Source organism: Rhopilema esculentum, chromosome 18 (assembly GCF_057945365.1).
Source record: "Rhopilema esculentum isolate cy_ngs chromosome 18, ASM5794536v1, whole genome shotgun sequence".
NCBI lineage: Eukaryota > Metazoa > Cnidaria > Scyphozoa > Rhizostomeae > Rhizostomatidae > Rhopilema > Rhopilema esculentum.
Window position 1 is genome coordinate 2,692,214 of NC_142832.1, and position 27,725 is coordinate 2,719,938.

The window sequence follows — 27,725 nt, forward strand, 5'->3', positions numbered from 1 at the left end:
CTGTGAAATGGCCTAACAAGTAAGAAAAAGTTTTCTGTATTCGACTTTCAAACGGATATCGTTGTTAACAGATAGAAGCAAGTTAGCAGATTTCATAAGAACCAAATTTTAGCTTTATGTTGCTTCTTAAACCCGTTTAATCTTAAGGATGAGCATTATAAAGTTCCCGAGGCATCTTAATAATCTGATAGACAACATATACAAGGTTCCTGATATGACGGTGGTGTCAGTTTTCGTAATGTTTTTGTCAATTAATTCGGTGGAAAACAAAATAAAATATTTGAGATTACGGTAAGGAAGAGATGCAATACAAATGTAAATAAAGGAGTATTTCTGAAATAGAGGAAGAGATTTCAAATGATCGTCAACTTCATACGAAGTGATGTTTGCGTGAAATGATTTATGTTCACGTGATAAAATCTGTCTGTTTGTAGTCATGTGGCCATGAAATATACTCCATTTGTCCTATGTAAAAATTATTGTATCAGTAAAATCTTACTTGATAATGATAAGAGCGTAAGAATTAATTAATATACGAAATATCCATGATACGGGATGTTGCTATATAAATAAACGTGTCAATAATGTATTAAGTATTATAAGGCAATAATATTCTCAATGCTTCCTAGCACAAGCAGAAACGTTGACAGTTGAATGTGAGTGTCTATGGAAATCAGCATTTGCAAAGCTGCAGGATCTTCATTTCACGAAAAGAAAAGGTAAATTTGTTTGCAGAAGTTGGACTGCAGCATGGAATAGAAAGACTTAAACACGACGAAATGTAAAGACAAGAATGGGAATTTGAGATTAAAACAAGCTTTATGAAAGTATTTTGTGTTGTTTCATCATGATAGCAATAAATAACAAACTGAGAAAAGCGGGAGAACTGATAGCGGATATGATGCAGCGGGAAACATATAACTTGTCCCGGAACGAAAGCAGAAGAACTGAGAATAAAACATCGAAAGACGGCCTGGCATTTCCAGACAAAGTCAACCTCCATGGTAGGCCATGTTTAGACATGAGTGTACAAGAGCTTGAAGTTATTCCAAAACAGGTTTTCAAGGACTCAGATTTGAGAATACTGAAACTAAACGGAAATTTTCTCCGCGCGATACCATTTGAAATGACACGACTGAGACACCTTGAAGAGTTGTACCTTCAAAATAACAACCTCGAATTCCTGCCGGCACAAGTATGCGCGTTGATAAGTCTGCAAGTACTTGATGTAAGCTACAACAGGATTAGCATGCTACCATATTCCGTATCGCATTTGAAGAATTTGCGAGTGCTGGATGTCGCCTATAATAATATCAAAATGCTCCCAGAGAGTCTTCATTTTCTGCAGTCACTTGAAGCTCTTAACATCGACGGCAACAATATGGGACAATTAACTGATGCACTTTTCAGCCTGCATAACCTGATTACATTGAGCGCCAGAGACAACAACTTACAAACGCTACCAAAGCAACTTTCAAAGTTGAAAAAGCTTCGAGAACTTTGTTTATCGGAGAATCCAATATCAAAGATCCCAGATTCCCTGAAAAGTTACCTTAGGAAGATTGACTGCCTGGAAATAGATCACGAATTACGTATGAGCGACCTCATGTTGTCAACATCGCCTTTGCTAATTTGCTTGAGAGGAGCGGACAAAGAGAAGTCAAATTATGAACAGGCAAAAAAAGTGAGACAGACTCCTGAATTAATGCCTTGCGAGCAAAACCCAGTGAAAGAGCTTTCTGCGAGTTATGATGATGATGATGACATGGTTTATCATTTCCAGTCATACGCATTTCCAGGTGCAGAGGAGAAACCAGAAAAAGAAACAGCTATTTAGTTCTACCTTTGTATGCTAGTGGTATAGAAGTATGTAATATTTTGTCATGAAGGTGTAAAGGCTTTTTACAGTGTCGTTTAACTTCCCTACAGCTGTTATTGATTTTAGAACAGTTAGCTTTCTTAAAAAAATACGAACAATTTTTGCCTTAAAAAACAGTATCATGAAAGATGCTTCGGCTTGAACTGTATACCGCACATTCCAGATACATGGGTGTGGGGGATGCTTAGGGGGGTTGCAGCAGGGACGCCGGAACGACCAAGGGGGAAAGGGGACAGGTTTCAATAAAAAAGGTATATGAAAAAAGGTTCTACTAAATCTCTTATAGAATCTTTTGTAGAACCTGATCGTGTTTCGATATTCTGTAGGCAACTTGTGAATGGGCTAACTGCTGTCATGAGCGAGTTTTGAGAAATTTTGCCGTTAATAAAGCACTACTGTAAGGATTTCAAATGAACTATTTAGTTATTACAAAAGGCCGATGTCAAAGGCACCTTTGCTCCCTTTGCCCCTCATATCGAAGGAAAAGATGGGTGGTTGTCCCCCACGACCCTCTTCTCCACGACCCCCCACGACCCCTTTTACGATTGCATCTCCTTTCTCCTACACGCGTATCAATATTTAAAACGAGAAAATATTCCAGCCAAGCACTTATGCAAACATTTTAAAATCAAGAGCTCCTATCCTAGTTTTCAAGCATCTTAGCGATGAGATTCGGTTGATTATACGCCAAGAAAGATATCATTGCTAATGGCTGTGTGTTTTCCTAAGCAACAACATATATTAGGGATTCCCAGTCGGCCATTTTAAAAATCTTCTGAAGGATTGTATGAGTCAAAAGGGGGACTGATTATAAATGAAGACTGCTATACGAGTTAAAAAGGGGTATCTAACATCATCCGAAATGATTGTACGGTGACAGCAGCAAACGAAGTTTCTGACAAAAAATAAAAGATCTTTAGTGAAGAGACAAATTCATTATATTTGAATTCTAACATAAATATATATATTTCAGTCCGTATAAACATATTTCAATTGAAAGTTGACTAGACTAAATACCTCGTGGTTTGAGTTCTTTGCTATAGAGGGACAGAGAAACCCCAGAGGTTGAGTTAAACAGTATGATTTTGTCGTTGTCGTAACTTGCACAATACAAAGACCGGCTATCAGCGAAACTGAAAATAATTATATAATTAAATAATTTCATTGAACGAAATTTGATGAATTGGAACGAAACAAAAATGATAAAGCAAAAAAAATCATTGCAATAGAGTGTGGTGTTGCATGATGTTACATTACAATAGGGAAAACGAAATATTGTGTAATTAAGAGGAATGTGATATTGGACAGTGTAAAGTAATATAATATGGTAGAGAAAGATAAAATATAATATAAATTATAAAACAAAGCATGAAATACATTACATTAACAATCGTATTTTGAACTCTAGAGCCCTATAATTATTTCCAAAATAAAAAATAATTGTTGTTAAATATTATCAAACGCAGTAAAAGTTACAATGGATATAGGTAGCACAAAACGTTAAATTTACAATAAATACTTGAAAATATCCTTGTTTGTTGCGCTAGAATAAACAAAAGGCAAAAATATGAAGATCATGATCTACCTGATGCTTGAAGGGCCACGCAAGCCATCACTTGATGCAAACACGTCAATGAATTTTCCTAAAAAGCAGCACAGAATGCTGAGAAAAAATCATCATAGTGGAGAAAATGAAATGATAGATTTCATTTTCAATGCCAACTGTTTTTTTGGCCTGCCCAAATTTTAGCTGAGCTATTTTGTAAAGAACCTTTTCTAATTTGATTCTCAAACATCCATTAGAACTAAGTCTTTTTCTTCAGGAAATGTTTATATAGATTTTCTAGTAAAGTCCGCTTGTCTTCTATAAAGTTCTATATTGTTTTCTGCTTCGTATATCAAGTAGTGTTTTCTGCAGGGGTCTTAAAGGTTTTCTTAAAAACTACGGCTGCCAACAAACAAATTATAAATGGTCCTGGAAAAATGGGGATCATGTTGAAGATTAGATGCTCTTCAGTTGCTAGCAGAACAAGAGGGCAAAAACAGCAGACTTTGATCTCGTAGAAAAATGGAAAAAGTAGGATTGGTTGTCTTTTTGGAAAAGATTTGTCGAAAAGAAAAAGAGCCCAATCTGAGATGAAACTGGTAAAGAAATATTGATCTGTGAGAATGAACATTGCCTTGTCAGCTTAATTAAAATGTGGCCTAAGAGGTTTGTCTTAAGAAACACAGTTAAAGGTTTATCTGAACATCATCCAGCACAAATTCGTTGCAGATAAAGTATGCCAAATGAGCAAATGAGAGTCACCTGTTTTGCCATTAAATCGCATGACGCTATTTGTGACATAACTAGTGACGTACACGTGTCTGCAAAAAAGGGAAAGATAAAAATACGGCATCGAGAGAACGATATTCTTTGATTGGAAACTAAACTTTGGAATGAGTAAACTTCAAAGTGTTGGCCAGGCTGACAAGAAACAGCATTCAATGCTCAAGTGCCTATTGATACTGTAACAAAGATTCTGGCCATCCTGTTGAATGAAGTTCACGAATTTAAGTGACAAGAACAAGTTGCAACCGTGAAAAACGATATCTTTAAAGTCATTAACAAAATGAATGGCAAAAACACTACGAAAACAGACTAAAAATGATAATATTATTCAGGATTAAAACAGACAAACAAAATTATTCATGCTTAGGCCAACTCCAGAAGACTTTCGGTAACTTGAAAACCCCTTGGAAGTTCAAATAATTAGAAACTGACTTTATTCTGAAATGTTAATTGTCGACACCACTCTTCGGCATAAAATAATGTAACTGCTTGGTGGACATGACATACAGAAAACCCAGACCTAATAAAAAAATATTGCGTGTTGTGCCTTTCATAATAGCAAAAACAATACCCGTCGAGTCCGGTGATTATTCCAACTGGTTTTTCCACATGTGCAAATTCACCAAGAAAGATCCCTGCACAACATCAAGATATCAAAAGGGTAAAACTTTATTATCATACATAAATTCTTTACGCTCATACAGATTTTTAGGCATAAAACATTCTTTCTAATAAAATCTTGTTAGAATTGCTCCAGGAAAACAGAAAGAGCTTTTGAAAGATTCCAGCAATAATGAAATCTTTTTTCATAATTCTTAGACAGTGTTTCACAATATCCCGTGTGCATTTCTGGACTCTCTTTTCTTCCTACAAAGCCTTGAAATAACAATATGCTCTCTGAAAATGGTTTTGTGAAAAGCAAACATTTCACAACATACTAAAAGCTTTTTCGTCTGACACTCCTCATTGCATAAAACGTCAGAATCAGGGTCCGAAAGAACACGATGAAAAATATATACCCAGTTGTGGATCGAAACAGGCCAATCAGAAAAACGCAAGCACAAAACCGGTGTAGTTGAAAAATTACAACTGGAGTCCAAGAGGGAAAACGAGCTCCTTCTGTCTACACAATGGCGGCTTTGTCGTTTGTATGTAGATCGACTCCAAAACTGCTAGATGGAAGGACCACCGGGCTCTGCCAATTATCCGAAAAATGTCGTCATTATAGAGTTTTGCACAATCTGGGTTGTCTAAAAGATGTTGACCGATGGCAGAATCACTTGTTTTAACAGTGTTTCTAGACCTACAAGATCGAAGAGGTCTCTCTCCTCACATGAAAAGATCTCATCGAACTTGATGTGTTTCAAATTTCATAATCTTAAACACCATATTTAACACATAAAGAATTGTTGACATACAAAAAATTCAAGATTTTTAAAAAACTGTCAATAAAACAATTTTTCTTTTGAACAGAAATGAAATGCAAAAATTATTTACTTTGTTGATGTTTCTTGAATTTCTGCATTTGATCAAATACGGTATTGACTCACAGCAAACAATTTGAATGAATGAATGAGATGTAATTCGTAATGTTCAATAACGCATGAATAATACAAGGAAAAAGTCTGAAAAGCGACTAAATTTTTCACAATTTACCAAATTTTTCCTCAAATTATATCTTCCCTGGTTTTTCTCTACCCTGCTAGTAATTTCCCTTACTTTCCCCCGTTTGAGCACCTTTTTCCTCACTTTAGACTCACTTTTTCCTCACTATCGATTATCGAATATTTAACGGTTGTTAGTTAGGTATAAAAATTCTACAGTTAGCCTGAATAGTCGCGGAAAGGTGACAAACAATTTTTAAAAGTGACTAAATCTTTTCAAGACTTTTTAAACCAATTTTTTCCTTAATAAGGCCAACTTTCACAAGAGATTATGCAAAGAAAATGACGTCACCTGTCACTGGATCAAGCATGATGACATTATCTGTGTAATGACTGCTGACCAACAGCGTCCCGTTTCTTAGGAATGCAACACCTTCCGGGCTAGAAGGATACGAAAACACTTTCAAGTGGAAAAGAATAAAAATCGTGATTTACAAAAACAAATGATTCCGACTTCAGACCCGATAAACGTCAAAAAAATAACATACAAAGTGAAAGAAACATACAAAGTTACCGTAATACTTCGAATCAGCCACCTGTAGGGTTATAATGCTGAGATGATTTTGGATGGGGGCTTAATACTTGCTATCAATATACACCATTGTAAAATGCTAAATGAATTGTTTGGTGTGAGAATCAAGACACTATATTTTCTTGTTAACATATTACCCTTTGAGTCCTTTTGATTGATCAGCAACCTGACAAGGAAGAGTAAAGAGAGGTAAATCGAAACATGACACACTTGAGTCTAGCTTTAAGCTACATTTTGCTAAGTTTAGAAACATTTTACTGAAACCAAAAAGCCAAGGTGCACGTTAAAAACGCAGGAAAATTATTTGAACAAGCAGCTGATCACCAAACATTTTTAAACTTAAATCCATTGGTAAAGACACATTTTTGGTAGTCAGTAGTAACAAAATGATGTAGAAAAGTTGCTCTCTATATCTTCTTATCTTCTTTACCTGAAAATTAAAGACCGAGTTTTAAAACTGGGCGTTTCCAATCACCTAAACGGTGTGGCACAAAGTCCAATCATTATCCAACACCCCGAACCCAATCCTTGCCACTTAAATCCATCCCTGTTACCAACATTATCAAATTACAAATAACTGGAGAAGAAAAAATCTAAGCCTGGCTAGATGAATCATAATTACATACCACTCCAAGATATTGTCCCTCCTGAGTGTACTTAACAACTTGATCATTCAGGAAACTTGCAACATAGAGAGTTTTATTCGGACCAAATGCCATTCCCTCTGCAATCAAAACAGGGATTCATCAGAGGCAAAGAAATTACAAATAATTGTAAACAAAGGAGAGATGTATACAACATACAAAAAATAATGCTTAAAATAGATTGGCTTTTGTGACACAGAAAATAGAATATTGGCAACAAATGAATTTTGATTCATTGATAAAGAAGAGGGCTAGTATAAAGCACATATTATTTGACTGTTCAGTTGAAAGCAAAATTGTCAAACGATCAAAACTTTCTCTTCATAGATTAACAGAAAATACACCAAAAAGCACATCCACTTATAAAAACATATTTTCAGTGATTAAAGGCTTACATTCATTTTTAGATTAAAAGTGGGAGTTGAAAGAATAATGACATTTAGCAGTATTCAAAGGATACTCTTCACAAACCTGGACAGTCCAGCTCATTTTCATTGCCAAAAACTGATATGAATCTATGAAGATATAAAGTACATCAATTAAAATAGATAATTTGAATATAATCTAGACTAATGAATCTCTAACTGTGTTGTATTAAAAAAATGTTTAAGCTGAAAGGAAATAATATTCATATGTTGCATTTGACATAAAAGTTGTATAGTCTATAAAATTTTTTTCAAAGTTGTGCTTCCTAGGACTGTTCTTTTAAACTAAGAAAAACTCACAAAGAAAAGTGATAAATATCTTGACAGCAAGAAGAATTCAATATCAACATAAAACGAAAATTTATAGAAGGATAATGAAAACTGCTTACCTGCCAGATACTTTTTCATATTTGTGAATCTGATCAGTGGTAAAGCTTGCGATATAAACAAAGTCTGAATCTAGCAAGACAAAAAATAAAGAGGAACTCAAGTTAGAAATAATAATTTTAAAATGAAGGATTGTATCAAAGGGCAAAAGATTATACAGACAGTTGAATATATCAACCTTGGTCTTACCATTTAATTTAGGAATACAAATTTAGAGTGTCTAGTTGCCACGCTGTTTTTAACAATCTTTCACAGCTGTATGAAAATGGTATATTCTGCTATCCTAGTGGAACTATAACCAGCTCTCATTAAAAGAAAATGTAGAAGAATTTTCTTCATGGTGACATTTTCTTCTAGATAATTATTGCACAAAAAAATCACCATATCACTGCTTAAAAAAAGATTAAAGAGAGTTTATGAACATAAAAGCTAACCAAAAAATCTTTGAAAAAAACAGAATCTATTCCTGCCTTAATGCTCCCTCAACATTTAATACACTGTTGACTCTTTCTCTGATAAAGAAATTTAAGTGTTGAGTTCATCTAGGATTATATCACAAGTTTCCTAATCAAACAACTTAAAATACATCATTATGATACACAATGGCTGCGTAAACTTGACATACCAACAGCTATTCCCCAAGGGCCGTCTAGGCCATGTCCTTTAGCAAATGTCAGAACTTGTGACGAGGAATCTCTGCTGTCTTTAACATATAATACCTAACAAAATTAAGAAGAATTTTGTACTAAAACCTGCTCAGCATTTTTTCCATAATCCAAAGCTAATTCCTAATAACCAAACTTTTTCATCCATTCAATTACTGAATGCAGAACAATTATAGAACAATATACTATGCTTTGCATATAATGTTAGATTGTGTTCCAAAACAAGTCTGTTGCAATAATTAATAATATGTACATGTTATTCTTCTTACCTCATCTGTTAAAAAGCTAAAAAAGAGAAAAATAATATCACTTGACTTTGAGATATCATTTGCATATTTACAAACTTGGAGTTGTGACCAAGTTTTGTTATTTTATAAAAACCATTGAAAATCTTGCTTTACAATAGTTAAAAAGCATTACAAAGAATTTTCAAAACACCAGGCAAATAATAATCCAAAGCATCGGTAGATTTCTTAGACATGAAAAACAGATGCAGAAAATTATTTATTGATAACTATAAATATTTTTGATACTTGAAATTATTATACATTATCAATAAAATACCCACCTTGAACAATCATCACTTAGCAGGGCTGCTGGGGGGGGCAAGGGTAGCCAATTATCTCAGGGCCTCAAGGTCTATGAGGCAACATTAAGTAATAAATTCTAATATAAGAATTGAACTAAGGAACCATAACAAATGTATAAATAAAATGAGTTTTGAATGATTGCAAGCAAATGACTGTAAAAAGTATTCTGAAATGCATCTTAACGTAATACAAAGAGCGTGGTCCTGTCTTTGAGTTTTGCCCAAGGGCTTCCAAATCCTCTCGACAGCCCCGTCTCCTGGCATAAGAACCATTTCTTGAAGTTAAATTGTGATAAGAACCTTCTTGAATAAGTTGATTTCTCAATCCTTTCAATGTTTGTTCCATTTTAATGAAATTGTTAAATGAAAACAATTGTTTTTAATCACTGGTATTCTTGGCCGATGATTTGATTGGATCCTGTGTGTTATATTACAAGTTAGATTTAGGTAATTTGGTACCTTTACCTTGTTTAAATAAAACACACATACACAATTATAATTTGCTCTTAGAATTTTTGCTGCCCTCTGGCAGCCTCCTCTGTAAGAGTTCACTGTCAGTTAATTGCAAGTAAGGAAGTAAATAAACAAGATTTATTTGCTTGTGTCCCTAGATTAATATCCTAGAACAAATAGCACGGGTACTCAATTATCATCCTAAAAATTTGGAAACCTTAGTTGGTCCAAGGGCTACAGGCTTGTGGAAAGTAATCCTGGCACATTCTAAATCCTAGATATTCAGAAATCCTTAACCAAAGCCCTTGGTGTCTCATCCGCAAGTACAGTTGCAACTAATTTTGATGTTGACAATTATAGCTGACATACCTTGAAATGAATCAACTGTGATCAGGTAAAGAATACACATATGATGGCTTCTTTATGTCACTGAATTCTTTAATTTCTCTTTTGGAAAAACCATCCCTAAAATTTAGTAGAGCTTTTACTAGGTAGCCTGTGGGTAACAGAATTTAAAAATTAATTGCTAAAACAATTACTGAATTGTTTAGCCTGACTGCAGTTCAATATCACAAACAAATTCACCATGCGATTTTCTGCCTAGAATGTTTTTTCAGAGTGCAAATCTCAAGACTGCTAATAGCTCAAAATATTCCTTATTTTGTGGATTTTCAGAATAGCAATAATTCTGATTTACTAGTTTGAAAAATAAGACTAACTAGACAAGGTAAACAAAAAAACATAATTTAAGTTCAAATATCAGATCATTCTGGATTTAGATCAGTCCCTGGCATAAACAGCTTCTTAAGCACAAAATTTCAAGTATTGCTAAATCACTGAGTAATTTGTTACACATCTGGTATTAGCATGGGCTTTTGTGTTTCGGCTTGGTGTCCATTAATGGCAACTAATTAACAATAATTGTATACCTAGCTACCACACTTGTGGAATGCAAAATGTGTGGATGAAAAGATGGGTGCAATACCAAATTTGATAGTAAAATTTTAGTAAAAAATATGCAAGGAAGTCTGTAACCTACCAAAGATGCTGGATTGCTTCAATTTCTGGGTTGATGAATGAATTTGGGAAAGGCAGCTCTTGGAGATTTGAAAATCTAAACCTATTACAAAAGAAGGGCTATTTTATTACAACTTGTATGAGAAATAAGGTGGAATGCTATATGAAAAAATTAGATATCATCCAGAAATTATGAGACTGTACAATACTACAGGGCAGTGGCATGCTCCGACAGGACATGAATGGGGAATTAAAGCGTCCCTTCCCTCCACTAGCTTACAGGTCCAGCCTGACCCGACTGGTACCACCTGGCAGGGCTCCCTAGCTCAGGGCCACGAGCGATGGCCAACGGCTAACTCCGCAGGAGACTGGCAAGGAGGGTGGATGAGCTACAACTCCAGGGCTCAAAGGCTTTGGGCAGAAGAACTCCTGGAAAGAGGGATGGTGTCCCTTTAAAAACACTGTAGAGGTGGTTCTGGGGGCCCATCTCTACTATTAGCCCCTTAGTTTTATCTATGACCATGAAAACAAACCAAAACTCAGATTTTGGGATAGTAGGAGGGTCATGGTAGCCAACCTTCTGATAGAAGATGGTACCTGGTGATGACAATACTACATTCATTTGTTGTTTGAAGCCAAATTAACTAATGATGGAAGCAAATAAAATTTAGTTTAGGAAGTATGATGTGTGTAAAGGGCTTTTCAGCAACAGGGCGTTGAAATTCATCATGTCCCACCATGCAATTTTGTAAATCTAATACACCCCCAATCAAAATCAAATCAAAAGTATGGACAATCAACAACATGCTTGCCCCATAAGGAAAACATGAAGCTGTAGGGTCTTTCTCAATGCAACTGTAGGATCTGTTTCTTCCTGTAAGTAGTGCACGAAAAAAGGATGAAGATTCTCCAGTGCATTTTTTACATTCCCTCTGTTTTCCTTCTTAATTCCATTTCTTTTTTTCAATACACACTCTAAAACAGTATGTTGAACAAAAACAAAGATTACAACGACGATACCCAGAGCATGATAAAACTGACTTGGACCTTTCGATTAAAATTTTCATTTTACCAAATTCAATTTAAATTGATATAAAAATTGAAATGATATACATACAAACTAATATAAATAGCAGATTTGACAAACAATGCTTTTATTCCGAAAGCAACCATATCACCCATGCTTACAAATTATTTGTTTTCAACTACTGTTAAAAGATCCATTTCGAAACAGCCTCATTTCAGTTCGAATCTCATTCCTTCAATGATCTTCAATGATATAGAAGCGCGCGGAGGCGCTAGATGTCTAACTCGGGTCAGGCTCACTGATCAGGCTGCGTACTGCCGAGTGAGGCAAATTTGTTAACTTCCGCCATTTTAAATAATGGCAAAAAGTGAGCTGCAATAGGGTTCAGTATGGAAAATTGCTTGTTTTAATGAATGATTTTCTCATGGCTCACAACTATTTCAGTGCCTTTTCTGATGCAGGTAGTTAGAGGAGATATAAATCAACAATACATAACAATTTTTTGGGGTTTTTAAAGAGAATTTTAAAAATTATGGCTCTTTTAGTTTACGCAGTTACGGGGGGAACGATATGAATCAAATTTCTTTTTTCTTGGTAAGGCCAAATTAGAAATCTTTGTCGTGAAAGTGTAACCCGAAGTTTTTTTATAGGCCTAAAGGTACGGGGAGGGACGCATTGTGCTGAAGAATAATTACAAGCAACGAGTGTGGTCAGGGACGGTCTGGCCCGGGTGGCAAAGTGGCGATCGCCACCCTGGCCCTGTGTACAAAAAATTTACGGGCCTTTCGGCGTAGGAGAAAATTTTTTAACTTACTGTAAAATACTTAATGCCCTTGACTGATTACATTGCGATTAAAGTCCCAATACATGCGCTTCAAACCACCCAAACCCTGGTTTCCGTTATTTCAGTCACGTGTTCAATCTTACTTGTACCCTGGGTCCCAGAGCCACAAAATTTCGAGCACGTAAACAGAATGCCAAGCAGAGAAGCGAATGAGTGTACTCTTATCTTCCATTTCCGCTCTCTAATTGATGTGGCTCTGATGCCCAGGGTATCTGACTGTCAGAGACAGTGCTATGGGAACGAAATTCATGTTTGGCGGGTTGGACCGGCTGGTCGGGCTATTCGGGCGATCGCCCGAAGGGCCGGTCGGTTTAAGGGCCGGTTGATAAAAGTGCAAAAAAAATTAGCTTTAAAAGTGAATGCGAGGCAAAAAAGTATACCCACGCGTTGATCTGTTTGCCTTGAATTTTCAGAGACTTTGTGGGAAAGAATAAACATATACGCGAGTACTCCAAAACCATGAAAATTATGAATTCTTTATTGTCACCGCAGCCCAAACACACTTCTTCAGGGAACATGTTATTGACATTTTGTTATATTTTCTCTTGACGGTATTTCCTTTTTGGCAACATATTATACTGTAACATCCCAGTTTCAATGCGATACATAATGCCCCGGCAAAACGACTGGACATTTGCACTGGTCACACACTGGCAGGACCGTCGAGAGGGGGGGGGGGGGGGGTAACCAGGGTAGTTACCAGGGGGCCCGGGGCCTTAAGGGGCCCGTAGAAAATAAGGTATGTATTTTTGGCTATGAGTTTTCAATTAGCAGCATTGGCAGGGCGGGCCCATGACCCGATTGATATTCGAAATTTAATCTTTCAACATGGGATCAACAAGCTGGTCTATGACGAGGGCCTTTTCTTGTCGATTGCCGATACGATCATAATATACTTCTCCGGAAGCCGAAAAATTCGATTGCACTTACATATATCTACTTTTAGCAGGGCCTCCAACGAAGGAGGGGGGTCAGGGGGGCCTTGGCCCCCCCCCCATTTTTTTGCAAAACAATAGAGTTTTTTTCAAAATCTTTTGTTTTGGGTGTTAAATTTTTCCTTGGCCCCCCACTTTTCAACCTTTGTCGGAGCCCATGTTTAGGTCAGATGTTTTAGTTATTCCTTGTGTGTACTTCCTATAAACGTAAAAGTAAATCTTCCATTCACGGTGTAGATCAGAGAGAAAGCACATGCGAAGAACCAAGACAAATCCAAACGCTATAAAAGTCTTTATCAAAATCACTAAACGGGATCACGATCCAAGCAACCCCTGCGATGTCATCTTACAGGCACAAGTCTGGTGCTCAGAAAAGGCAGGAAAAAAAGATACGAGAAAAAGAAGCAAAGAAGGCCTCTCGCACATTGTTTGAGGTAGGTGCTTACAAAAGAGACAAGGAAGGTGATTCAACCTTAAATAAACCTGGTGAAAGCATTGCTGAAGAAGAAGAAGACACAGACGGCTTGGCTGCTTCGGTAGACCATGACACCACAGAAAGTAAAGAAAGCACTACCGATTTGTCATTAAATCAAAATACTGTTCATAGTGGATCATCTAGTTTTGATGTCGGCACATTGACCGGATTTCCAACGAAAAAGGAGTTAGAAAAGGTTGTTAGAACTGGTCATTTGCCTCATTCTCCAAAGTTTCTCAAAGATTGCGACGGCCACAAATTTCCAACAACGGTCCTAAATGTGAAGCAGCAAAATGGGGAAGTAAGAAGCTGGCTTGTTTTCAGTCCTACAAAGGCTGCACTCTATTGTTTGCCATGCAGGTTCTTTGAGCACACTATTAATAATGGTTCAAAATCAAAATTGGCTTCTCCTGATGATTGGGGAGCGAACGACAGCTGGAAAAGATTGTGGGAAAAGATTAAGGATTTCGCCATGAGGAAAGCAAGAAAAGCAGTTTTTCAAACATTAAATTAACTCTGATTTTTAAACTGATTTGTTTTAATGATTTTTTTTATATAGTCACTGATTACATGTTCTGTTAAAGGCCTTAAAATACAAATTCAAGTGTTCCAGGGGCGTTGATTTCAAAATTCATGCCTTTTACAGTCCATCTAACTGCATTGCTAAGGGCGTAATCCAAAAAAGGTTTTTGCAGCCTTCGACGGTGGGGCCCCATGACAGTCCCAGCCCTGGGGCCCGGCCCGTCTCTCGACGGCCCTGCACACTGGACATTGCTCACTTGTTCAGAGCAGAGGCGTAACTTGGCCAGTAGGTTTGGGGGGTGAAAAGGGTTTCTGCCCTGCAAAACTGAGTGGTGCCCTGTAGACCTCGTAGCAAAGGTTTGTCTATACTCTATAGGTTACTAGTGAAAGCTTCACCAGTGTACACTGGTCTCTACCAAGGAAAAACTTCTAAGCAATGAAAACAAACTTGAAACTTCATTGCCTATGAAATATCTATTTCTCTACGTGAGCGTAAATTAAATGTCAAATTTGGTTTCCCTTGATAATAAAGCTTCTATCTCGTAGCATATGATTTTTTGGTGCAGTATATGGGCGAAGCAACGAAATTGAGCCCGGGGGGACTAAGAATCACGTTAAGTGATATAGGAGGACCCACCATGGTTGGGTCCGACGTGAAGAAAATTTTTGAAATTATACCTTGTAATAGGGCTAAAAAGCATCTTTCAGACTGAAATTTAGCAAAATACTATTGTGCTAAAAAACTGATTATTGTTTATTGGGAAAAATAGGGAGGGGCATGTCATGCTAAAACTCTAGTGATAGACGTTGTGGAAAGAAAGAAACGGTAACCTTTCGTTTCAGACTGCACATAGTTGTGAATGACAGAGGACGATGTTGTTGGGAATTTTATTTCCTGAACAGAAATGTGCAGTTTCTTGTATCGAGAAGGCCATCCAAAATTAAAACATTGCAATGATACAGAAAATGATTTACTGAATTAATGCAAATAAAAGAAAAAAAGAAAAATATACGTGAAAAAGTTAGTAATTAGATAAAAAAAATCGGCATCTTAACAGTTTACTCTCTTTTTATTTCATGCACTGTTAAAAATTCATAGAAAAAATGGTAAAAAAGTTCTTATCTTGACTAAAGTGAGGGCCTTCAGCCCCCTATTCCCCTCAGTGACGCCGTGCCTGTCATGAAAATAATTTACAACTTAAATTAATTTATATGGACTCAACCTTGCCCTCATAAACATATGCATCAATCATTGCATCCATTGGTTATGACTTTCGGTAAGACATGCTTTCGCTTTGCAAATAACGGAGCTTTTCCTTACATACCTGTTCCGTTCTCTAAAATGCAATATCAGGAAGGTAGGTTCATAACAAATATGATATTTCCATTTCAAAATTCCTAAACGGCCCTTTACCAACTTCAGAGGTGACATTTGTGCGTGGCAACAATGCTCTTCTTGGCGCCCTGCGAAATCTTCGATTGCCCTGCGAAATCGACTATTTTTAAGATTAGGGGGGTGTCACCCCCCCACACCCACCGGTATTTTCGCCCCTGGTTCAGAGTATGGACATCAAGAAAATATTGGTGGTGGCAAAACGACTGAACATTGTCCAGTGAACTTTTTCCCTGTTGAAGAATGCGGGTGGGAAAACTGGCAACAGGGCATCTCTTTACCTTTGAAAATACACTTTTCATAGCCCTAACCGTGTTATCGTATGAATTAGAGTGTATTATTGAAAAGTGGATAGGACTGCTAGGTTCCTTAAAAATCACCGTCCTCGTGCTCTCTGACATCACTTTCCTTATTGGAACTAAAGCTAATCTGATCAGAAGACTCGTCATTACTAATGCCTTTTTCTGCTATTGGTCGAATTGAATTTTCCTGTTGTTTCCATTTCGTTCGCGGTGTTGACTAGGAAAGTGTGTTGAAGATTTGAAAATGGGAAATAAATTGACGCCAAATCCAAACCATTAATCGATTGCGCGTGCGTGAATTGGACAATGTTCAGTAGAGTGGCAAAACGACTGAACAATTTCTGTACAACGTCAGTGAACAAAATAAATTTAATCCTGTCCACTGAACATTTTTGGCTGCCTTCAAAATCGACTGAACAAATTCAACATCGCTGAACAAGACTGGACAAGATGGCAAAACGACGCAACATTTACGCTGGCAAGATTTTAACCTGCCCCGATGTCTTTTTACTTAGCTTTTGCTTGAAGCTGGTCATGTTTTTCCCTAAGCACAAGCTATTGCTAAATGTAATAAATTTAAAAGTGCAAAAATTAGAGTTCACTAAGCGATTTGCTCTGTGATATGAAGCAATAAAGAGAACATACGTAGAACAAGGGAAGAGCAAGAAGACTCCAACAACCAAAGGTGGTGCACAGAAATTTCGTGAGGAAAAGCTGCGAGACTTAAAAAAGAATTCAACTACGATACAAAGCTTTTTTATCAAGCAAAAGCCACAAACGTCACAAAAAACATCAGGGTCTTGTTCTTGCTCCATTCAATAAACTCATACAAGTTATGGTAAATATTTTAGGCATATACTATCATAAGTCAAATGGACCCCCCGCCCAACAGGGGTATGGTGCTACACGATAAAATGCCAACAGGGGTGCCCATGTTTTCTTTTTGGGGTCAGAAATTGACAAATCGATATTTTTGGGCTGCTGAAAATTATTGTGTATTTCCGGAGGATTAGAAAATTATCTGTCACAAGTTGAGTGTGATAGAAGCTTTTCCACTTTAAATATATAAAGAACAGATTACGTGGTAATTTTTCGCAGCCAAACCTAGAGTCCTTCATGTTAATGTTCTTAGAAAAACAACTGTTAGATGACATCTAGAACGATCACATTATCAACATATAAGACCCCGTTTACACTGTCCCGGGACAATTTTGTACCGTTACGGTTCGCAAGTGTTTACACTGTCGCGGTCGCGGTTCCAAATTGTTTCGTTTAGCCGTTCCGTTTACACTGTACCGGTACAGTGTAATGGCTTCAAAATTTAATGGCAGAACATTTTTTAGAAGAAGCTGTATTTAGTCAACCAAGGCTTTTATTTTGCCACCGAAGTCAACAATCGAATTTTTATTGAGAGTTAAAATGGAGTGGAAGGCCGATAAAAACTTTACTTGGACGAACGACAAGGTGGCTTTAATTTTCAGTATTATTTAAGTCTAATCAAGGCTTGGACTGGGAAACACTACAAGCCTTTTCTGTGGTCGTCTTTTCTTCAGAATTTCCTTTTCTTCAGAATTTGAGAACGTAGTTAGGCCACAATCAAAGCCTCACAACCTGAAACAGCCATACAAAAGACCTCTTTGTGAATCCGTGACAAAATCGTCTCGGATAGGTGTTTACACTGTCCCGTTCAAAAACGGAACCGTGACGGTACAAAATTCGTTCGCTTTCAAAGCAGGGTCCAAACTGTTCCGGATAGCAGAGCAAAATCGTCACGGTTCCACAGTGCTAGTGTAAACGGAAGGGCGAACCGCGACAGTTTTGTGACGGTTCCAAACTTGCACTGGACAGTGTAAACGGGGTCTAAGTTACTGTATATTAAGAAAGTCAAACCAATGAGTTAAAATTTTTGTTTATTTACTATTTAGTCAGCAAAATACATATTTAACATGTTCTGTTAACCAGCATTCATCCATGCACACAATTACTGAATTTAAAAACTTGTTTTCCTTACAGACTAACATTTACTTGCATTTTCCGAGGAGTTTTTTAATTGCTATTTTTGTGGGCCGGTTTGATCAAAATTTGCCCGGGCCAAAAAAATTAGCCAGTCCGCCCCTGTTTGGGGAGGGGCGGCTGCTAATTGTATTTATTTCCACTTAGTACACTGTTAATTATACAGGAGATAAGGCTTAGGCTATGGCGCACCGTTGCGGCAAAAAATGATTAGTTTTTGTGCATGCAGTTTTAGAAAAAATGTGAATGCACATTCAAAAAATTGCAGGCCCGTCGGAACCGGTGGGGTTGTGGGGGGCTGGAGCCCCCCAATAATTGTCAAACTGTAGTATGTTTCCTTTTTAACAGTGTACTGAATGCGAAGGAAAACAATGGGCAGCCCCCCCCTCCCTCCACTATGAATTTCGTTCCGACGGCACTAAATTGTGAATGCACATTCAAAAAATTGTGTATCCAAGTTGTAAATTTTGCTGAACATAATAACAAATATGTGTGTGTATCAACCAAAATAAATTCTTGTGCATGTACGTTCACATTCTCGTGTGCGACCCCTCGGTTGTGAAACTGTTGTGTGTGGGTGGACTTCGCTGGGATCGTGTGTTACAAATTGATGTGTGTGTGTGTATTTTGTGAAAATGGTGTGTGTGTCATGTAAATCGATATGCCTTTGGAATCTTGCCAACCCGCTGGGTTTTTTCCTTTTTTCCTGTCATTTCTAGCAGGTACCGCGCTGCCATTTGGCTAGCAGGGGCTATAGCCCCTCCACCTTTTTTGCAATAATTGGTTAGAGAACTTTTTGGAAAGTTGAATCTATGCTTTAAGGGAACATTGGATAGTATACTCGTAAGTAGTAGCAGTTCTTTTTGACTGGGAATCTATCATTTTGACTTTCTAGATGTTTTTCTTGACGTTTTATTATCCCCAAGCTAATTTTATCTATTTTTATAGCTATTGAAATCTTCTCTAAACCAGATTGTTTATAAAATCCCAGAAGAAACAAGCAAGCATTTTCTAAATGGCAGTTTTTGGCGTTCTAGAGGGCGTGGCCTACAAACTTTTCAGTAACGCCCTTTTCAGCCCTCCCACATTACTCACGTTTCTACATTTCTTCAATCGAAAAGGTTAACGTCGTCACCAATCCTAGCGAGGGGCAATTCACTCTTGAAAATAGCGTGCGACATATTCCCTAAAACAAAAGGATTTCCGAGGATTTTCAGATAAAACAATTGGATTTTCACAAAGGGTGTACGATATTTTCTTGGAGTGATTTGCCCCTCGAATCCTAGTAAATTCTTTTTTGAGAGTATTTCTTAAGAATATTAGGGTACTCAGAAGCAAATTGAATACCGTTTTTTTCAAAAATGTGTTTTCAATCCAGGGTGGCTATTTTCTTGACAGCCTTTCCACTAGCCTGGGTTAAAACATACCCGGCTTAAAAGCTATCCGTTTTTAAAGTGAGTCAATGGAAACGGCATTTTTCTTCGACCCGTTTTTAATCCGTTTTTGATCGTTCCCACTAAGCCGGGTTAGAATTTATCCAGGGCGAAAAGTTTGAAGAGAAATCGGTATTTGCATTAAAATCCTTCAATTTCTATCGTTGTAGGCCAATGGAAGCAACATCGATATCCAGGATTTTGTTTTTTGATTTTTGGCGCCGTCCCAATTTTTAAACGTTGTTGTTGTTGCAAGTGGATCAAAAGTTATCCGGGTTCGGCGTTTCCATTAACTCGCAGGTGAGTCAAAAGATACCCGGGTAAAAACTGACCCATGGGTTACAACACATCCGGGTTAAAAGTTATCCGTTTCTGCGTCGCGTTCCTACTAACCCACTTGAAAAACAGATAAGTTTGAAAACGGGTCTCAAAGTGGGTCAGCTTTTACCCGGGTATCTTTTGACTCATTACTTAGATAAAACATGAATCAAAACTATGGACGAAAATTTGCATCAAAAGAAGCATAAATAAAGAATTTTCCTGGGAATTCAGAGCCTGGAGAAATCCCGAACTAGGCCGGCTTTAGAAGGTACCTTTCAGAGTTGTTTTAATGTTCGCAAGTTTTTAAAAATATAATTTTCGCGAATTTAGATCTGCAAAATTTTTTTAAAATTTTTGCTCTCCTTTTCAAATGAATGTAGAGCGAAAGGCTGGGAGAGGAGAGTGTGAGAAGTGACGTATAGAGGGGCTCAGAGAGGTGGTGACACAGGAGGACAGGGGCCTAAAAATCTTTAAATTATAGGTGATATCATTTATGACCCTGCTATGAATGTCAAATATCTTGTCTACACTATACTATCGATCCTTGTTTCAGCCTGGGTAATGGGTAGAATGAACCCAAGCAATATTTTCTGTAGTGCAAACACAGGGTTACCTAGCCAAGGTTGATCTAAGTTGACTGGGCCTAAGTTGACTGGGCCTAAGTTGACTGGGCCTAAGTTGACTGGGCCTAAGTTGACTGGGCCTAAGTTGACTGGGCCTAAGTTGACTGGGCCTAAGTTGACTGGGCCTAAGTTGACTGGGCCTAAGTTGACTGGGCCTAAGTTGACTGGGCCTAACTCGGCCCGGGCTGACTCGGCCCGGGCTGACTCGGCCCGGGCTGACTCGGCCCGGGCTGACTCGGCCCGGGCTGACTCGGCCCGGGCTGACTCGGCCCGGGCTGACTCGGCCCGGGCTGACTCGGCCCGGGCTGACTCGGCCCGGGCTGACTCGGCCCGGGCTGACTCGGCCCGGGCTGACTCGGCCCGGGCTGACTCGGCCCGGGCTGACTCGGCCCGGGCTGACTCGGCCCGGGCTGACTCGGCCCGGGCTGACTCGGCCCGGGCTGACTCGGCCCGGGCTGACTCGGCCCGGGCTGACTCGGCCCGGGCTGACTCGGCCCGGGCTGACTCGGCCCGGGCTGACTCGGCCCGGGCTGACTCGGCCCGGGCTGACTCGGCCCGGGCTGACTCGGCCCGGGCTGACTCGGCCCGGGCTGACTCGGCCCGGGCTGACTCGGCCCGGGCTGACTCGGCCCGGGCTGACTCGGCCCGGGCTGACTCGGCCCGGGCTGACTCGGCCCGGGCTGACTCGGCCCGGGCTGACTCGGCCCGGGCTGACTCGGCCCGGGCTGACTCGGCCCGGGCTGACTCGGCCCGGGCTGACTCGGCCCGGGCTGACTCGGCCCGGGCTGACTCGGCCCGGGCTGACTCGGCCCGGGCTGACTCGGCCCGGGCTGACTCGGCCCGGGCTGACTCGGCCCGGGCTGACTCGGCCCGGGCTGACTCGGCCCGGGCTGACTCGGCCCGGGCTGACTCGGCCCGGGCTGACTCGGCCCGGGCTGACTCGGCCCGGGCTGACTCGGCCCGGGCTGACTCGGCCCGGGCTGACTCGGCCCGGGCTGACTCGGCCCGGGCTGACTCGGCCCGGGCTGACTCGGCCCGGGCTGACTCGGCCCGGGCTGACTCGGCCCGGGCTGACTCGGCCCGGGCTGACTCGGCCCGGGCTGACTCGGCCCGGGCTGACTCGGCCCGGGCTGACTCGGCCCGGGCTGACTCGGCCCGGGCTGACTCGGCCCGGGCTGACTCGGCCCGGGCTGACTCGGCCCGGGCTGACTCGGCCCGGGCTGACTCGGCCCGGGCTGACTCGGCCCGGGCTGACTCGGCCCGGGCTGACTCGGCCCGGGCTGACTCGGCCCGGGCTGACTCGGCCCGGGCTGACTCGGCCCGGGCTGACTCGGCCCGGGCTGACTCGGCCCGGGCTGACTCGGCCCGGGCTGACTCGGCCCGGGCTGACTCGGCCCTGACTCCCTTGTTTTGAAATAATGTATTGTTAATGCGAAAGAGGGTTGAGCCCTGTTAACTTTACTACTACGCATGCGGAATAAGGTTGCGAATTGAAAAGGCGCCAAATTTTTTCTGCATCTTTTCGCACAGCTTGTGCTTTCTATTAGACTTTAAGGTTACGGTAAACGTTTTGTGGACAAAACCATTTTTCGATTTCTCCACTTTCTAGAGCCGAACTTTTAAGGCACACAATTATAACCATGTTTGAAACTAGCAGAAGTTTTGAAATTGCAAAAAATTCCATGTAAACGGAAGTTTCCATAACTTCTTTATCAAACTACTAGTTGAGGTCGCCGATTATCGTTGTTAAGCCGATTATCGTTGCTTTGCGGTTGTGGTCGCATGTCTCATTTACAATATCGCATGGCATATCCATGTATCCAATGTATGACTGTGATTATTCCAACAGGCTTATTGACCTTAAAGCCTCAAGTGACTTGACCCGGATTTCACTGTGGTTTACGAGTGTAGCTTGCAAGTGCGAATAGTAAAATTTTGTTGCTACGGACTTACAACTCCTCTACATACAGGTACGAAAAAAGCTATTTTGTACCCAAGGAACTAATCGAATGGCTCAAAAATTTGCACATGGCAAGGACAGATGTCGGGTAAGCAAATTGTGTTTTTAAAATTTGTTTAGCTGGGAATCAGTTTAATTCGATTTTGACGCCAGACCGCCCCTGAGTGTGGTTTTGAAATAGTTTAAAAATATCAAGGATTATAAAAAATCAAAAATTTAGATTCTGTTATTAATATCCAAGCATTGAATTAAAACCCATTTTCGGTTTTTTCTAGATTTTGGCCTAGATATTTCATAGCAGTTTCTGTAAACAAACAAAGAAATCACATATTTGTACAAATGTGTTAAGAAATTTATGCATTGAGTGGCTAAACATTGTTGCTGGATCCGTTTTAAAACAGATCAATCATTATTTTCTGGAATTTCGACGAGACAGAAAACACCGCAGCAAGCACCGCCCAGTCTGCAGTGTGTGGCTGACGCACGCGCGAGGTCAGGATAGTGCTGCACGCCAAAATTTTCTGATTGAACATCAAATTTACTATAGCGCTATTAAAAAAACTTAGATTTGCACGCAAAATGATCAGTAAAGAAAGGTTTGCACGCAGAAAACATGGCGTGAATGAGTACTGCACGCGCGAGATCTCGTCGAGAACTGCCATACTCTGCAGACAGGAGCACCGCGACTGTAAATTCTTGGAATTTGAGAACGACGGCTTATTTTTCCAATATTAACATCAATTCATAAATTTAAGTGCAATATAAGGCCACTCACCAAATTTCACATCGATTTTCGAAAGAGAAGTGAACGAAATCAATCCTTTCTTTTACCAAATTTATAAGGGCTCGGTTATGGAGCAAGTTCCTTTTTGCCACTATTCAAAATGGCGGAAGTAAACAAATTTGCCTCACAACGGACCTGTGAGTTCCTAGCGCCTTCGGCGCTTCAATATCATTGCATTCCTTCAAATTATTTTGCTACATGTGGGGTTGGAAACATGGCGGACAGCTAAGGGAAAATTCGCAATTTGACATTAGCGAAACACAGCAATTGTTGATAGAAGTGAATAGAAGTTTTTAAGTGCTTGGGATTGCAATGGCTTTTAGCTCTTGTTGTTTTTTAGTAAAAATTGCCCCCTGGTGATCATCGGCATCACCAGCAGACAACACACACACCACAGAGATAAACATTTTGGCTGATGCTTTGCTAGTTTATTTCTACAGTACCGCGTGCCAATATGCATTGTCTCTGCAAGCAAAAATTTGTCGAAAGTACTTTCTGCAGACTCGTCGAGCCAATACGAGTTTTGGCTCTTCAGCATTCAAGAATTAGAGTTGCTTCTCTGAGACAGAACTCACTAACTAGGGGCCCTAAGAAAATGAGGACTTTGTGCAGCCTGAGTGGAATATCAGCAAGAAATGTTAGTAGTAAGAAAGCTGCTACGGGTAAAGATTCAAATGGAACTGGAGAAAGTACAATCGAAGATCTTGAAAAGTCCCAGTTTCTTTCATTAGGAGTTTCGAAGCAATTAGTAAATAGACTGAATGAATCTGAAATAACAGAGCCAGTTGAGATCCAGTCACTTTCATTGAGGGCAATATCAGTGTATAGAAATGTTGTTATTCATTCTGAAACTGGGTCTGGAAAAACATTAGCTTATTTGCTGCCAGTTATTCAACAAGCAAAACACATTTGCCATACAATAATTGCAGTACCCACAAGAGAACTTGCATACCAGGTTTATATAGAAGCAAGAAAACTTACGCCTAAAAGTGACCTGGCTTGCTATGTAAGTTTTAACTTTCTATTAGAAAAGCATGCTTTTTAAATTGCAGGTGCCAATGGTATATATATTTCCCTATGGAACGGTTCAGTGGAAATAAAATCTAGATCAAATATAAACTATAAACGGAAACTGAAATCAGTACTCACTAGAATTTTCCAAAGAACGAAGCCTGTGTCATTGGTGTAAGTTCTGACCTAATTACAAATTTGTAGTGTCTCAGACAGGAACTATCTGATGGCAGCTGTAGGGCAAATAGATGGGATGCACACTATAGCAAGCACTATAAAAGTCCTACAATCCTGGCCGAAATTGTTGGAACACCTTCAAAGAATCTTGATGGCTTTACCTAGCTGTTCCCCCTCCCCTTACAAAGCTAAATACCAATGTTGCTTGGTTTCTAGTGATAATCTGACTGGCGTTGGACAGATAAACTCTTTGTAATGGAAAAATCAGTCCTTGATAATGAAGTGGGGGAATTATTTAGCATAATCAATTATGTATTGAGAAAGTAGTTTAGTCATATGGTTGTCAACTTTTCAACATTAAAATTTTAGTATTTTGACTACTCCTTGCAAACTTGTAAGCAACCATAACAATATCTTGATTGCATTCCTAGGTATCAAAGCCTGGCATTGAAAATGAGTATGAAAACCTGAAGCAGAAACCACCAAAAATCGTAATAGGAACACCAAAAATACTTCTGTCTATAATAAGGGATCACGAGTACCTCTTTTCCAATGTAAGACGGATCGTCACTGATGAAATAGATAAAATGTTACCACCTCTGCCAAAGGGTTTTAAGAAGTTGCTGAGAAGAAGGGAGAAAAGCCCGAAACCACTTACTGTACTTCTTGCTGTGATTCAAGGAATTGCTAAGGTATGACAAAATTTAACAGGATTTAGGAAAATTACAAATTCATAGTTTGTATTTATTGTAATTTTAGTAATTTGATGCATTTGTGTTTGATGTGAAGTTTCAAAAATAACAATGCACTGCAATTATGATATTCAGTCAAAGTAATTGCTTGATTTCAAATGTTTAAGAACCTACTCATTAAAACATTTATAATTATGCACAGGCTACACTCTGTACATCTTCTAAGTTACTCTTGTATCAATAATATTTGTAAAAAATTTTCTTCCCCTGTCTAAAATAGAAACGAGTACAACATATAGCTTGCTCTGCAACTGTCAACCAACAAATGATTGATACTCTAAAGGACATTGGATGGGGCTTTGGACTCAAGGTGATTAAATCTGATCAGTGCAATGAAAGATCAGCAGTTGTACCAGAATGTATCAAGCATAACTATCTGATGATACCAGATGAAAGCTATGACACAAAAGCTGCTGCTCTTTCCAAGTGAGACTTATGTTCAAATGAAAATACTTTTAAACTAACTGAAAATACTCTTAAACAACATCATTCTAATCTTCATTAATCAATCAAAAACAAAGTTTATGAAAACATCACAGTGCTATATTCAGCAAAAGGGGGCAGCCTATTTTGAAAAATCTAAACTTTGTTTGGAAGAAAATCGTGCCACCATTAATTATTGGAAGATTTCTGTTTCTAAATGCTGAAACTGAAGTGAATTCCTGCTATTTGGCCACAAGTCTATAATAACTCCTTTTCAACACCCGCAAGCAGGGAAATTTTTACCACCCCACCCCCCCGGGACATAACCACCAATATAATAACACCTACAGAGAATGCCTGATTATCACTATTACAGATGGGAATTAGTTTGTACTTAGAATCAAAACTGTATATGGTTCTTTTTTGAGGCACTGATCACTATATAACATCTTAGATCATAATATTGTTCCTGAAATTTTGATTTGTTTGACATGGTCCAATGTTTCCTAAAGAAATGAATGACAACTTTTAATGAAATTTAACAAACGATTAAAAATTGTAAAGAAAAAGGGCCCTGCAAATGTTTTCAGCCCTGGGCCCCAAAGGCAATAATACTACTGCTGCAATGCCAGTTAGAACATATATAACTTTTTATATATTTACCAATCTCACATGCGAGGATGGCTCAGTTGTTAAAGGCGCTGATTACAGACCCAAGAGTCAGTGTTTCAAGTCCCTGGCATGACCTAACTTTCACCCAGAGTGGGGAGAGTAACCAGCTCTCTGTAATTCCAGGCATAGGAATCTTGAGGTATGGTCACATCAAGAGGAAGGACCAGGATACTGCTCAATTAGCATAAGCTTCTCAGTGTCCGAAATACTACCTTCGGATGCTAGGTAGAAACAAATACAAAAAAAATTCACCTTGTAGGCAAATACATAGGCAATAACATATCAGATAAATTCTATTGGGGAAGATTTTCATCACTGTAAAACCTTTTTTTTTGTCTTTAGAGTATTTATCAAAACTGGGAAAAAGCCAGTATTGGTGTTTGTACATAAAGACCATTCAACCAGTGACTATGTTGCTGAAATGAGAGACCTCAACTTGAATGCAGTTGCCCTTTACAAGGAGCTTTTAGGAGGTCAAATTCAAAGCATCAAGCAATTTTTACAAGATTTCAGAACAGGTTTGTACCATGTAATTCCAAGTTAGAAGGTACAAATTATGTTAAGTGTTTGTTACTAACAACCAAGCTATGTGGTGTCCTTGTGCCGTATTCAATGCAGATTTTCAAGTGAGAATAACATCAGATTAATATGGTAACTTAACCATGACTATCAAAGATATTGCTAGAAATTTTTCATATTGAAAAGAAACAACTTAAGTGGCTTAGGCTGGTTCTTTATTCAAGAATTTTTAAGTCAGTTCAACATCTTTGCAAACAAACTGTGCCACTAATAATTAAGTATGATTGATATATTAATATGCTGTTAATTCTAATTTATGTGCTGATGATACAGTGTGGTTGTAATTGTGATAAATGATGATTTGTGATGGTGATATGATCATTGGCAATATGGTGATTCATGATGTTAATAATTTATGACAACGATTTCTGATATTGATTTATGATTAAAATGATTAATGATGATGTGATAACAGTGATTGTATTTTTGATAATGATGAGTGATGATGGTGATGACTTGTGATGACTTTTGATGATGATTCTGATTTTTTCTGCTCTGATCTTAAAGGGAAAATATCTGTGGTAGTGGCATCAGAAGAAGAAGTTCGTGGATTGGATTTCAAGGAACTTGACCATGTGTTTCTTTTCAACGTGCCAAGATCAGCAGAAGAATATTTGCATTTAGCTGGAAGAATTGGGCGTTTGGGGAGAGAAGGAATGGTCACAACATTAATACCAGAGTTGAATGAACCTGCATTTGAAAGACTACAGTCAATATATAATGAATTAGGTGTCTCTCCAAAAAAGATTGTTAGTTAAAATCAGTAAAAATTTGATTGATAATAACAATGGATGTGTAAGCTTGACAAGCTGAGCAGAATTTATTGTACATGTTAAACTTTCTTTGATTCCTAAATACAAGGTGTTGTAAAGGATAAGAATTTTTTGCTTTT

At 38.9% G+C, this 27,725-nt stretch overlaps 3 protein-coding genes across 6 annotated transcripts; 2 read left to right on the forward strand and 1 right to left on the reverse strand.

Moving 5' to 3' along the window:
• Positions 1-847: 847 nt before the first annotated feature.
• Positions 848-4,003, forward strand: LOC135681096 (uncharacterized). Its single transcript, XM_065195394.2, has one exon. The coding sequence runs from the start codon at positions 848-850 to the stop codon at positions 1,835-1,837; it is 990 nt and encodes a 329-aa protein (XP_065051466.2). The 3' UTR covers positions 1,838-4,003.
• Positions 2,795-23,313, reverse strand: LOC135681095 (uncharacterized). 3 transcript variants are annotated; one of them, XM_065195392.2, is made up of 14 exons: positions 23,211-23,313; positions 10,610-10,690; positions 9,940-10,035; positions 8,798-8,813; positions 8,489-8,582; positions 7,866-7,935; positions 7,523-7,566; positions 7,034-7,131; positions 6,545-6,573; positions 6,168-6,256; positions 4,783-4,846; positions 4,188-4,246; positions 3,465-3,522; positions 2,795-3,012 (listed from the first exon to the last, which is right to left on the reverse strand). In XM_065195392.2, exons 8-14 carry the CDS (start codon positions 7,124-7,126, stop codon positions 2,889-2,891), a joined length of 516 nt encoding a protein of 171 aa, XP_065051464.2. In that variant the 5' UTR covers positions 7,127-7,131; positions 7,523-7,566; positions 7,866-7,935; positions 8,489-8,582; positions 8,798-8,813; positions 9,940-10,035; positions 10,610-10,690; positions 23,211-23,313; the 3' UTR covers positions 2,795-2,888. The 3 variants fall into 3 exon arrangements, with proteins under 3 accessions (XP_065051464.2, XP_065051465.2, XP_088969708.1); XM_065195393.2 differs by lacking the exon at positions 23,211-23,313 and adding an exon at positions 11,705-11,837; XM_089113582.1 differs by lacking the exons at positions 8,798-8,813; positions 23,211-23,313 and adding an exon at positions 11,705-11,837.
• Positions 22,381-27,710, forward strand: LOC135681094 (uncharacterized). Of its 2 annotated transcripts, none has more exons than XM_089113580.1 (5): positions 22,381-22,523; positions 24,839-25,099; positions 25,380-25,585; positions 26,597-26,772; positions 27,341-27,710. In XM_089113580.1, exons 1-5 carry the CDS (start codon positions 22,485-22,487, stop codon positions 27,589-27,591), a joined length of 933 nt encoding a protein of 310 aa, XP_088969706.1. In that variant the 5' UTR covers positions 22,381-22,484; the 3' UTR covers positions 27,592-27,710. The 2 variants fall into 2 exon arrangements, with proteins under 2 accessions (XP_088969706.1, XP_065051463.2); XM_065195391.2 differs by lacking the exon at positions 22,381-22,523 and adding an exon at positions 23,386-24,225.
• Positions 27,711-27,725: the final 15 nt, after the last annotated feature.

What these genes read in the sequence shown, in the direction of transcription:
- LOC135681096 (XM_065195394.2), top strand. Translation starts at nt 848, where the DNA reads ATGATAGCAATAAATAACAAACTGAGAAAAGCGGGAGAACTGATAGCG.
- LOC135681095 (XM_065195392.2), bottom strand. Translation starts at nt 7,126, where the DNA reads ATGGCATTTGGTCCGAATAAAACTCTCTATGTTGCAAGTTTCCTGAAT. An exon ending in ATAATCACCGGACTCGACGG is followed by an intron (nt 4,247 to 4,782) that starts GTATTGTTTTTG and finishes CCTTTTTTGCAG; the next exon opens with ACACGTGTACGTCACTAGTT. An exon ending in GCGATTTAATGGCAAAACAG is followed by an intron (nt 3,523 to 4,187) that starts GTGACTCTCATT and finishes GCTGCTTTTTAG; the next exon opens with GAAAATTCATTGACGTGTTT.
- LOC135681094 (XM_065195391.2), top strand. Translation starts at nt 23,674, where the DNA reads ATGCATTGTCTCTGCAAGCAAAAATTTGTCGAAAGTACTTTCTGCAGA. An exon ending in TGATTCAAGGAATTGCTAAG is followed by an intron (nt 25,100 to 25,379) that starts GTATGACAAAAT and finishes TGTCTAAAATAG; the next exon opens with AAACGAGTACAACATATAGC. An exon ending in TTTACAAGATTTCAGAACAG is followed by an intron (nt 26,773 to 27,340) that starts GTTTGTACCATG and finishes CTGATCTTAAAG; the next exon opens with GGAAAATATCTGTGGTAGTG.